Raw genomic sequence first — 13,581 nt, forward strand, 5'->3', positions numbered from 1 at the left:
TGTATCGTCAAAGACCAGAGAGGTTGAACATCTCTTCCATAAAGAACTGTATCGTCAAAGACCAGAGAGGTTGAACATCTCTTCCATAAAGAACTGTATCGTCAAAGACCAGAGAGGTTGAACATCTCTTCCATAAAGAACTGTATCGTCAAAGACCAGAGAGGTTGAACATCTCTTCCATAAAGAACTGTATCGTCAAAGACCAGAGAGGTTGAACATCTCCTCCATAAAGAACTGTATCGTCAAAGACCAGAGAGGTTGAACATCTCTTCCATAAAGAACTGTATCGTCAAAGACCAGAGAGGTTGAACATCTCTTCCATAAAGAACTGTATCGTCAAAGACCAGAGAGGTTGAACATCTCTTCCATAAAGAACTGTATCGTCAAAGACCAGAGAGGTTGAACATCTCTTCCATAAAGAACTGTATCGTCAAAGACCAGAGAGGTTGAACATCTCTTCCATAACGAACTGTATCGTCAAAGACCAGAGTAGGATTGAGGAGTGAAGGTGGGTGGGTGGGGTCTGGGTGTGGTTGAGGGTGGGTTGGTGGGGTCTGGGTGGGGAGGCTGCCTGTCTGAATGAGGCAGGTGAGATATGTGGCTAAGAGGTGAGGATTCATTTAACATTAAGACATTGCAACTCCAACCATCTGTTAGCACGTGTGTGTGTGTGTGTGTGTGTGTGTGTGTGTGTGTGTGTGTGTGTGTGTGTGTGTGGTATTACCTGTATGAGTGTCCGGAGTGACTCCACATAAGACTGCTCAGTGTCCAGGAGGGTCATCACGACATGTCTTCTCATATCCTGCAGGGGGAGACAACACTATGAAAGCTACTGCATAACACACACAATTAGGCTCGACTGCCATAAAAAATAAGTGTTTTCTGTTTACATGGTTTGGTTGGACTAATAGAGACCTAGGGGAGATGGTGCAGAGAAGTTAGCCTATCAATGAAAGAATCACTGAATGAAATGCATTAAGTCTAGTCGACAAAGAGAGCGAGAGAGAGATTTGCTTTGGCAGAGTAGAGACTCTACTTCACTTGCTTTGGCAATGTTAACATCTGTTTACCATGCCAATAAAGCACCTTGAATTCAATTGAATTGAGACAGAGAGAGGGAGGTCATTATCTCACTTCGCTTCAGCAACAGTGGCTTTGTCATTCATGCTACTAAAGCTTATCTGAATCTGAGCGAGAGAGAGAGCGAGAGGAGCAAGACGGGGTGAGTCAGGGCAATCCAGCCAGCCCCCAGGTGGCTAACGAGACAAACTATCTGTCTGTCTCTCTCACACACACACACTGTCCCCATGCCAACCAGCAGCATCCTCCATCTTAGCCTCCCCGCGGCAACAATTACCAGAGTTTCTGCTGGCTCTCTAGAGCTCCTTTGTGTTCCGTTCTGACGGTAATGCTAGTCACTAATCACTAGAGCTTCCTCTTAGGCAGGCAGGGAACATCTCTGGCCCTAGAACCCACAGGAGAGAACCGTCTGACCCGCAGACCCCTGTTCTGTCACAGGGTTCCCTAACACACAGAAAGACACAGGATCAGAACCGAGCTATAGGGTCCAGACTGCCTCCACTGATTCTGTTGTTATAGGAGAAGACATTATATACTTCTTCAGAACAAAACACGACTAAGTCAATGATCCCAGAACACACTAGAACAGACATGACTCAACAACTATTTGTTCTACTCAAATCTCCACCTCCACCCAGCCAGACAGATCTGGTTCCTCTGAAGGGGTTTTCCGATAGGGGGTTTTCCTGGTCAACTGGCCTCTGTTTTCTCTTTATGGGTTCAGGCCTAGGTTGTGTTGTAATTTGTCAGACCCCAGGAAGACTAGGTGTCACCATTGGTTAAATGGGGATCCTAATAAAATCTATAAATGTATTATTAGCCAATGCAACAGACAACCCAGACTCCCTCAACACTAGTAAACATTATCCTAAATACCAGACACCTGGAGGCTGACACACAACTTCCTCTTCAAGAGAACATATTTTCCTGCTTTGTGCCCCCTGCCTCCCCACTGTGACTTAATTATAACCACACATTAACATCCCAAAAATAACATCCCACATTTAGACCTGGGTACATTTAGACCTCCCATAAGGCTCAGCAGGGGAACATCCATGTGTCCCTAGTCTGAGGAGGGTGACAGTGCCCTGTCACTGCAAAGTAGCAAGTGATTTACTGTGTGTGTGTGAGAGAGAGAGAGAGAGAGAGAGAGAGAGAGAGAGAGAGAGAGAGAGAGAGAGACAGAGAGAGAGAGAGACAGAGAGAGAGAGAGAGATGGCTTTGCTAGATATTGTTGCATTTCACTGCACCTGTGATAACGTCTGCAAAACTGTTTATGTAACCAACAAACTTTGATTTGATTTGAGAGAGGGGAGAGAGCGAGAAAGAGAAGGAGAGAGTAAGCGAGCGAGAAAGAGAAGGAGAGAGAGCGAGAGACACTAGACAGACCCCTGAGATGAGCTCAGCAAGACTTCCGTTTGCAGAAGAAAAAAGTAAACACACTCTGTAGAGAAACAAAACACACTTGGCATGACTGTTCAGTTCATTACCCTGGGATATCATGACACGCAGGCTTTCATGTCGACATTGATATAGGTCTAAATGAAATCAGTTTTGTCATATTCATCTGGATTGTGAGGGTCTACCTCAGAGTCACCTTTGACCCTGTCTCTTCTAGGCAAAGAGATAAGGAACGTTACAGGAGGGTGTGGGAACTCCCTGCAGTCTAAAACCTTAGTGAGACTATACGTGTGAAGAGGTTGTGTGTGTGTGTGTGGTAAAACAAGACAGGTCTTCCTGAAACAATGAACAATCTTCTTTCAGGTTCCAGCTGCTTGATTGGATTACACACACACACACGCACGCACGCACACACACGCACACACGGTGGAAAGTGGGGGAATAATGACCAGATTGTTGGTTTCATTTTGGTAACGGGATTGCAGAGTTTAAAAGGTAGAATCCTTAGTTGCTACATCCATGTTGTGACTTATAAATTAATGATATATACACACACATCGCCTCTTGAAAAAACTATACTGAACAAAAATATAAACACAACATGTAAAGTGTTGGTCCTTTGTTTCATGAGATGTTATTGTTTCAATGAAGGACTTTAAAAGCCACAGCAGATAAAGGCAAGATGGAGAGTAGAAGGTGGATGTGATCATTATTCATTGACCTCTCTATGTTACCAGGTGAGAATCAGTTCATCTGGCGACATGGATTAGATTAAAAAACATGTGCTCTCACACACACACACACCATTATAATATAATAACAACCCAATATGGCTGCTAGCCTTCAGTTCAAAGGCAGGGATTTAGCCTGTGAGACTAGGACTGTTTTGATTGGCTAAGAGGCCTAAGCCCTGCTTCTTCTGATGGCTTTGATTGGCTCAGAAGCTTTAGTTTGCCTGTTATTATGATTCTCAGAGGGGATAGCGGATTGTGTGTGTGTGTGTGTGTCATGTCAGATCAGGCCTCGACTGAACTTCCACCGCTTAACTCACAGCTCAGAACGTTTACCAAATGTTACCATTACCACACACACGTAAACTAAGTCCAGTCACGACAGATCTGTCCCACAGCAGCCCACGCCTGTCAATCAACCTGAGCCACCTCCCATCTCAGTGTTAACCAATTAGATCTACTCTCCTAATGCTTCACAAACTAGAGAACAGGTGTCTCATCTGGAATGTTCCCGGCTGGTTGCCTAGCACCTGATAGAGAGGGAGAGAAATAGGGAAAAGGTGTAGAGAGCAGAAATGAGACCGACTGAAAAAATAAATTTGAGAAGGAGAAATGACACAGAAAAAGAGAGAAATCCTCTCCTCTCATCACTTCTCTCCCTGGCGACAGTAGTCCCTAACAACCACTCTCTCTAGCAACAGCAGCATTACTCAACACCCCCCCCTTCTACTTCCCACGCCAAGTGAAACCACATCCATCCCCTCTCCGGTCTCCATCCATCCCCCTCTCTCTCTATCCATCTCGCTCTCCAGTTTCCATCCATCCAAATCTCCTTCCCCATCCATCCCCTCTCCAGTCCCCATCCATTCATCCCCTCTCCAGTCTCCATCCGTCTCTCTCCATCCATTCATCCGTCTCTCTCCATCCATCCATCCCCTCTCCAGTCTCCATCCATCCATCCCCTCTCCAGTCTCCATCCATTCATCCCCTCTCCAGTCTCCATCCGTCTCTCTCCATCCATTCATCCGTCTCTCTCCATCCATTCATCCCCTCTCCAGTCTCCATCCATCCATCCCCTCCACAGTCTTCATCCATCTCTCTCTCTCTATCCATCCATCCATCCATTCATCCATCCCCTCTCCAGTCTCCATCAGTCTCTCGCTGTCATCCATCCCCTCTCTCCCCATCTCATCCCTCCCATCCCTCCCCATCTCATCCCTCCCATCCGTCTCTCCATCCCCTCTCAGGTCTCCATCCCTCTCTCAATCCATCCATCCATCGATCCATCTCTCGTTCTCCATCAATCCATCCATGTCTCTCTCTCTCTCTCTCCATCCATCTCTCTCCATCTCTTGATCTATCCATCCAGCTCTCTCCATCCACCATCTCACTCTCTATATCCATGTTTCTCTCCATCCATCTCTCTTTCCATCCATCCCCTCTCTAGTCTCCATCCATCCATCTCTCTCTCCAGTCTCCATCAATCCAACCATCCATCCCTCTCTTTCTAGTCTCCAGTCTCCAACCATCCATCCCTCTCTCTCTAGTCTCCAGTCTCCAACCATCCATCCCTCTCTCTCCATCCATCCATCTCGCACCATTCATCTCCTCTCCGGTCTTCATACTGGTATGGTGACAGCCCTAGGTATGGTAGTTATGGAGATACTGGTATGGTGAAAGCCCTAGGCATGGTAGCCATGGCGATACTGGTATGGTGACAGCCCTAGGTATGGTAGTTATGGCGATACTGGTATGGTGACAGCCCTAGGTATGGTAGTTATGGCGATACTGGTATGGTGAAAGCCCTAGGTATGGTAGCCATGGCGATACTGGTATGGTGACAGCCCTAGGTATGAAAGCTATGGCGATACTGGTATAGTGACAGCCCTAGGTATGGTAGTTATGGCGATACTGGTATGGTGACAGCCCTAGGTATGGTAGTTATGGCGATACTGGTATGGTGACAGCCCTAGGTATGGTAGCTATGGCGATACTGGTATGGTGACAGCCCTAGGTATGGTAGTTATGGCGATACTGGTATGGTGACAGCTCTAGGTATGATAGGTATGGCGATACTGGTATAGTGAAAGCCCTAGGTATGGTTGCTGTGGCGATACTGGTATGGTGACAGCCCTAGGTATGGAAGCTATGGCGATACTGGTATAGTGAAAGCCCTAGGTATGGAAGCTATGGCGATACTGGTATGGTGAAAGCCATAGGTATGGTAGCCATGGCGATACTGGTATGGTGAAAGCCATAGGTATGGTAGCCATGGCGATACTGGTATGGTGACAGCCCTAGGTATGGAAGCTATGGCGATACTGGTATAGTGAAAGCCCTAGGTATGGAAGCTATGGCGATACTGGTATGGTGAAAACCATAGGTATGGTAGTTATGGCGATACTGGTATGGTGACAGCTCTAGGTATGGTAGTTATGGCGATACTGGTATAGTGAAAGCCCTAGGTATGGTTGCTGTGGCGATACTGGTATGGTGACAGCCCTAGGTATGGAAGCTATGGCGATACTGGTATAGTGAAAGCCCTAGGTATGGAAGCTATGGCGATACTGGTATGGTGAAAGCCATAGGTATGGTAGCCATGGCGATACTGGTATGGTGACAGCCCTATGTATGGTAGTTATGGCGATACTGGTATGGTGACAGCAGTGTAGATACAGTATGATGAGCTGTCCTCCTTTCCCTCCCTCTGCATCCTCACTGAACCTCTCCTCTCCTCTCCTCTCCTCTCATCTCCTCTCCCTGGCTCTTCCAGTCAGGTAAATCCTCTGTGTGGATTAACAGTCTGTCTGGACAGATTACAGATTGATAATGGGGGTGGGGGGGGGGCTACTATGATCAATGTCTACAAATGACAGGAAAAACTAAGGCTTACAACAACTACAGGGACATGTACTTCACGTTAGGGCTGGGCGATATGACGATATAGATCATGTGGCGATAGAAAAATGTCTTATCGTTTCATATTATGCTCTATCGTTTATTTGGTTGTTGCGCAAATCACCCACTTTAAGGCAGTATTTTTAGTCAACTGGACGACTCTTTGCGCGTGTGGAAGGAAATCTGCAACATAAATAAACATGGAGGAGAGTGAACGTGACACAGAGCACGGAGACACGGAGCTCGGATATAAGAGGGGGCTACTTCGTTCGCATGGACGTGGTTTGGGTATGAAAAGTCTGAAATGGACCCGAAAACCGTCCTCAGCAAAATATGCCGCAGACCGGTCCTGACAACAGGCTCAAACACCACTAACCTCCTTTACTACCTACACAAGAATCATGTGGAACAGGCCGGTCCCAACAACAGGCTCAAACACCACTAACCTCTTACCACCTACGCAGGAGTCATGTGAAACAGTACGGAGAGAGTCTACGGATGAGACCCCAAAAAAGTACAGTTGAGTGCTCAAAACAAACCCCCCAACTCAGACGATGGAAGGAGATAATAGCTGCCGTTACAATTTACATCTGCAAAGACATGGCCACAATTTACACGGTGGAGAAACTGAGGTTTTGTGAGTTGGTGCCGACACTCAACCCAAGGTACCAAATGCAAATTGATATGTGACACGTATTAATGCCACAATAACATGCAAAACAGGAAAGACACCCAAAATCAATACATAAATACATTTTAGACCAATATTTATTTTGTTTGCAACTATAGTTGAAGTGTTTTCTATTTAACCTTCTCAGATTTGATATTTTGTTACTTGCTTAACTGAACATTTCCACAAAGGTTCAAAATAAAATCAATAATCAAATATGAGTAAATATAAATAAAGTACCTTTTTATTTGTTGAGTATAATTCAAAATGTACCAAGAAACAGGCCTTTACATCTGGTCATTTTATATAAACTATTTAGTCATTGAATTTACAGAAAATGTGCTATATGTATCGTTATATGGAATGACCTATATCGTGATATGTATCGTTATATGGAATGACCTATATCGTGATATGTATCGTTATATGAAATGACCTATATCGTGATATGTATCGTTATATGGAATGACCTATATCGTGATATGTATCGTTATATGGAATGACCTATATCGTGATATGTATCGTTATATGAAATGACCTATATCGTGATATGTATCGTTATATGGAATGACCTATATCGTGATATGTATCGTTATATGGAATGACCTATATCGTGATATGTATCGTTATATGGAATGACCTATATCGTGATATGCATCGTTATATGGAATGACCTATATCGTGATATGTATCGTTATATGAAATGACCTACATCGTGATATGTATCGTTATATGAAATGACCTACATCGTGATATCTATCGTTATATGGAATGACCTATATCGTGATATGTATCGTTATATGGAATGACCTATATCGTGATATGTATCGTTATATGAAATGACCTACATCGTGATATGTATCGTTATATGAAATGACCTACATCGTGATATGTATCGTTATATGGAATGACCTACATCGTGATATGTATCGTTATATGAAATGACCTACATCGTGATATGTATCGTTATATGGAATGACCTATATCGTGATATGTATCGTTATATGAAATGACCTACATCGTGATATGTATCGTTATATGGAATGACCTACATCGTGATATGTATCGTTATATGGAATGACCTATATCGTGATATGTATCGTTATATGGAATGACCTATATCGTGATATGTATCGTTATATGAAATGACCTATATCGTGATATGCATCGTTATATGGAATGACCTATATCGTGATATGTATCGTTATATGAAATGACCTACATCGTGATATGTATCGTTATATGGAATGACCTATATCGTGATATGTATCGTTATATGGAATGACCTACATCGTGATATGTATCGTTATATGGAATGACCTATATCGTGATATGTATCGTTATATGGAATGACCTATATCGTGATATGTATCGTTATATGAAATGACCTATATCGTGATATGCATCGTTATATGGAATGACCTATATCGTGATATGTATCGTTATATGAAATGACCTACATCGTGATATGTATCGTTATATGGAATGACCTATATCGTGATATGTATCGTTATATGGAATGACCTATATCGTGATATGTATCGTTATATGGAATGACCTATATCGTGATATGTATCGTTATATGGAATGACCTACATCGTGATATGTAGCGTTATATGAAATGACCTATATCGTGATATGTATCGCTATATGAAAGGACCTATATCGTGATATGTATCGTTATATGAAAGGACCTATATCGTGAAATGTATCGTTATATGAAATTACCTATATCGTGATATGTATCGTTATATGGAATGACCTATATCGGGACATGAGATTTTAGCCATATCGCCCAGCCCTATCACATGTTCACCTGTTCTATGGAAAAAAGGAGAGGGACACACATGTTGCTTGGTTCATGGGGGCATGAGAGAGAAGATACATTTGGTGATGACTATTCAGAGATACATACAGACCACAGACAGACAGCCAGGCAGGCAGACAGCCAGGCAGGCAGAGAGACAGCCAGGCAGGCAGACATGCAGGCAGGAGAGGGTATGCTGGGTTTGGGAGAGGTGGTAAGTAGGTGATGGGACTAATCATATAATTCACTCAGCTCTAATTCCATTACAGAGATATGACCCTGTAGAGAGAGCGAGAGACTGAGTGGGAGAGAGACAGACACAGAGAGAGGAACATTTTTACATTGGGCTAGAAATTCAAAATTAAATGATCTTAACAGAGAAAATGTCCTCTTGTGTATTACCTAAACTCAGCAAAAAAAAAAAGAAACATCCTCTCACTGTCAACTGCGTTTATCTTCAGCAAACTTCACGTGTAAATATTTGTATGAACATAACAAGATTCAACAACTGAGACATAAACTGAACAAGTTCCACAGACATGTGACTAACAGAAATTGAATAATGTGTTTCTGAACAAAGGGGGAGGCACCAGCTGCATTAAGTACTGCAGTGCATCTCCTCCTCATGGACTGCACCAGATTTACCACTTCTTGCTGTCAGAGGTTACCCCGCTCTTCCACCAAGGAACCTGCAAGTTCCAGGACAATTTTGGGGGGAATGGCCCTCACCCACTGATCCAACAGGTCCCAGACCTGCTCAATGGGATTGAGATCCGGGCTCTTCGCTGGCCATGGCAGAACACTGACATTACTGTCTTGCAGGAAATCATGCACAGAACGAGCAGTATGGCTGGTGGCATTGTCATGCTGGAGGGTCATGTCAGGATGAGCCTGCAGGAAGGGTACCACATGAGGGAGGAGGACATCTTCTGTCTTCTGTCTGTAACGCACAGTGTTGAGATTGCCTGCAAAGACAAGCTCAGTCCGATGATGCTGTGACACACCGCCCCAGACCATGACGGACCCTCCACCTCCAAATCGATCCCACTCCAGAGTACAAGCCTCAGTGTAACGCTCATTCCTTCTACGATAAATGCGAATCTGACCATCACCCCTGGTGAGACAAAACCGCGTCTCGTCAGTGAAGATAACTTTTTGCCAGTCCTGTCTGGTCCAGCGATGGTGGGTTTGTGCCCATAGGCGACTTTGTTGCGGTGATGTCTGGTGAGGACCTGCCTTACAACAGGCCTACAAGCCCTCAGTCCAGCCTCTCTCAGCCTATTGCAGACAGTAAGTTCCTGGTGTAACTCGGGCAGGTGTTGTTGCCATCCTGTACCTGTCCCACAGGTGTGATGTTCGGATGTACCGATCCTGTGCAGGTGTTGTTACACGTGGTCTGCCACTGCAAGGACGATCAGCTGTCCGTCCTGTCTCCCTGTAGCGCTGTCTTAGGCGTCTCATAGTACAGACATTGCAATGTACTGCCCTGGCCACATCTGCTGTCCTCATGCCTCCTTGCAGCATGCCTAAGGCACGTTCATGCAGATGAGCAGGGACCTTGACCTCTTTAGTGTCCTAAGTTTTCATAACTGTGACCTTAATTGCCTACTGTCTGTAAGCTGTTAGTGTCTTAACGACCATTCCACAGGTGCATATTCTTTAATTGTTTATGGTTCATTGAACAAGCAGCATGGGAAACAGTGTTTCAACCCCTTACAATGAAGATCTGGGAAGTTATTTGGACAGGGTCCTGAAAAAGGGACCTTTCTTTTTTTGCTGAGTTTAAATCCCCACACTAATGAAGATTGATTTCCCCCTCCAGGATGGAGAAGCTATCATTTCCAGGCCCAGGGACATGTACTAGTCTGTGGCGACCTAAATCCCAGAACTGGACAAGAACCTGACACCCTCAACACACAGGGAGACAAACACCTACCTGGAGGTGACAGCATTCCCTCCCCCATACGCCCCCCTAGGCACAACTACGACAACATAACCAACAAAAACAGGTCACAACTCCTGCAACTCTGTCGCACGCTGGGTATTTACATAGACAACGGTAGGCTTCGAGGGGACTCCTATGGTAGGTACACCTATAACTCATCTCTTGGCAGTAGTACTGTAGACTACTTTATCACTGACCCCAGCCCAGACTCTCTCAGAGCGTTCACAGTCAGCCCACTAACACCCCTATCAGACCACAGCAAAATCACAGTCTACTTAAACAGAGCAATACTCAGTCATGAGGCATCAAAGCCAAAGGAACTGAATAACATTAAGAAATGCTATAGATGGAAGGAATGTAGTGTGGAAATCTACCAAAAAAAGAATTAGGCAACAACAAATTCAATCCCTTCTAGACAATTTCCTGGACAAAACGTTCCACTGTAATAGTGAAGATGTAAACTTGGCAGTAGAAAGTCTAAATAGTATATTTGACCTCTCAACTTCCCTATCAAATCTAAACATCTCAAACAGAAACCCAAAGAAAATTAACAACAATGACAAATGGTTTGATGAAGAATGCAAAAACCTAAGACAGAAATTGAGAAACCTGTCCAACCAAAAACATAGAGACCCAGAAAACCCGAGTCTACACCTTCTCTATGGTGAATCACTAAAACAATACAGAAATACACTATGGAAAAAGAAGGAACAGCATGTCAGAAATCAGCTCCTTGTAACTGAAGAATCCATAGAATCTAACCACTTCTGTAAAACAATTAAACACAAAGAGTTATCTAAAATAGAGATGTGTGGGTAAACCACTTCTCCAATCTCTTTAACAAAGAACAAACAGCAAAAACATTTACATGATCAAATACAAATCTTAGAATCAACTATTAAAGACGACCAGAACCCACTGGATTCTCCAATTACATTGAATTAACTCCAGGACAAAATAAAAACCCTCCAACCCAAAAAGATGTTGATGGTATCTTCAATGAAATGCTAAAATATACAGACAACAAATTCCAATTGGCTATACTAAAACTCTAACATCCTCTTCCGCTCTGGGGTCTTCCACAATATTTGGAACCAAGGACTGATCACCCCAATCCACAAAAGTGGAGACAAATTTGACCCCAATAACTACCGGGGGATATGTGTCAAAAGCAACCTTGGGAAAATCCTCTGCATTATCATTAACAGCAGACTCGTACATTGAAAAACAATGTATTGAGCAAATATCACATTGCCTTTTTACCAAATTACCGTACGACAGACCACGTATTCACCCTGCACACCCTAATTGACAAACCAAAACGAAGGCAAAGTCTCTGAGTTCCTGAGTGGCACAGGGGTCTAAGGCACTGCATCTCAGTGCAAGAGGTGTCACTACAGTCCCTGGTTCAAATCCAGGCTGTATCCCATTTGTGTTTATTTATTTTCCCTTTTGTACTTTCACTTTTTGCACATAATATGACATTTGTACTGTCTTCACTCTTTTGAAACTTTTGTGAGTTTAATGGTTTCTGTTTATTGCACTTTTGTTTGTTATCTAGTTCACTTGCTTTGGCAACGTTAACATATGGTTCCCATGCCAATAAAGCCCCTTTAAATTGAATTCAATTTTGAGAGAGGAGAGAGAGAGAGAAGTGGGGAAGAGAGGCAAAAATACATGAAAATAGCATCATTTCCTAGACCTAATGATAATTTGATGGAAGCTGTGATCATGCCCGAGATTTCACCAGTCTCTCTCCCTCTTCTCAGTCCCTCTCCAACCCTGCCCTCGTTTCCCCACTCCCCCTCGCTGTCACATCATTTATTCATCACATACGAGTTCACATCTACACATTAGAGAGAAAGAGAGGAGAGAAAGAGAGAAAGAAAACAAAGAGGGTAAGAGAAAAGGAAGGGGAGGTAGAGAGCGAGAGAGAAGGGCTGGGGGGGATGAGCAGCTTGTTTTGCAGGTATATTGTTATTCTAGTCTCTGCCAATGGCTGAGTGTGACTCTGTGAAAGAATGTGCATGAGCGAGGTGAGTAGAGAGGGATGGAACAGGAAGGGAATACCCTTCAGACACACACACTGATCTACCTCGCCGGGATTCTGAGGACTCACGGCTCCAAGACCATTGCCGTTTGCCACATTTCCATTGGCACTCCCAGTTCCATTTCTGTTCGTGTTCCCAGTCCCATTGGCACTCCCAGTTCCATTCCTGTTCGTGTTCCCAGTTCCAGTTCCATTGGCACTCCCACTTCCATTCCTGTTAGTGTTCCCATGGCGATCAGCTGCATCTCTGTCCACCAGTTCCTCTCCTCCTCCCTCCTCGCTCTCTTGTCTTCCTTCTTCGTTGGTGTTCTCTCCATTCTCTTGCATCTCGTCCAGCGCTATAGAGAACTGGGCGAGGGTGCGAACCATGTGCAGCATACGGAATAGCCTGTGTGTATCGACACACGATCACACACACCCCCTGCACACCCAGAAACGGATGACTTGTGTGTCTATACACACACCCACGATACGCCCCCTCAACACAACAGCTCACCCAAAAAATTGCCCCCTCCCTCTCCCTCCCCTACTCCCCTTGGCCCAAATGCTCACTGGTCATTCCGGAAGAGTGTGAAAATCGCCGCCCCTCCTCCCCCGTTTCAATTCCAAAAATAAACCCCCTCTCTCCAGGTTGTGTTCCCCTCCTATCCAAAAGACCACATGTCCTTTAAATCCTTTAAGTCCAGTGGTCAGTCTGTGCTTTAGGAATGATCCCCATCTACAGGAATGATCCCCATCTACACCCACGGTTCTCCAAGTCCACTCAAACGTTTTCGGTGAGTGTGTGTTTTCCTGTAGCTCTGCTCAGGCAGGTAGCGCCGTACGTGTGTGTGTGTGATGTTGAGCACTCTCTCCGTGGCAGTGTGTGCGAGTCTGTGGGAGATGCAGCCCTTCCCCTGAGTGTGTGTGTATAATGAGAGACCGCAGGCAGGGCAGACGCTCACCGCTCAGCCCAGCGCAGGCAGACTCAACCAATCCATCCTAGAGTAATTGATAGAG

The 13,581-nt window shown here is 44.5% G+C and overlaps 1 protein-coding gene across 2 annotated transcripts in view; it reads right to left on the bottom strand.

Moving 5' to 3' along the window:
• LOC110503196 (rho guanine nucleotide exchange factor 17) overlaps positions 1–13,581 on the bottom strand; it is a 111,320-nt gene that overhangs the window by 35,866 nt on the left and 61,873 nt on the right. The window contains exons 1-2 of one of the 2 annotated variants that reach the window (XM_090218912.1): positions 12,628–13,497; positions 725–802 (exon numbers count right to left, since the gene is read on the bottom strand). In XM_090218912.1, coding sequence (XP_090075038.1) covers positions 725–802; positions 12,628–12,960 — 411 coding nt within the window. In that variant the 5' untranslated portion in view covers positions 12,961–13,497. Of the gene's footprint in view, positions 1–724; positions 803–12,627; positions 13,498–13,581 lie in introns of those variants that run through there. The other variant, XM_036961715.2, reaches the window with a different exon arrangement.

Source organism: Oncorhynchus mykiss, chromosome 24 (genome assembly GCF_057628025.1).
Source record: "Oncorhynchus mykiss isolate SJ-2025 chromosome 24, ASM5762802v1, whole genome shotgun sequence".
Lineage (NCBI taxonomy): Eukaryota > Metazoa > Chordata > Actinopteri > Salmoniformes > Salmonidae > Oncorhynchus > Oncorhynchus mykiss.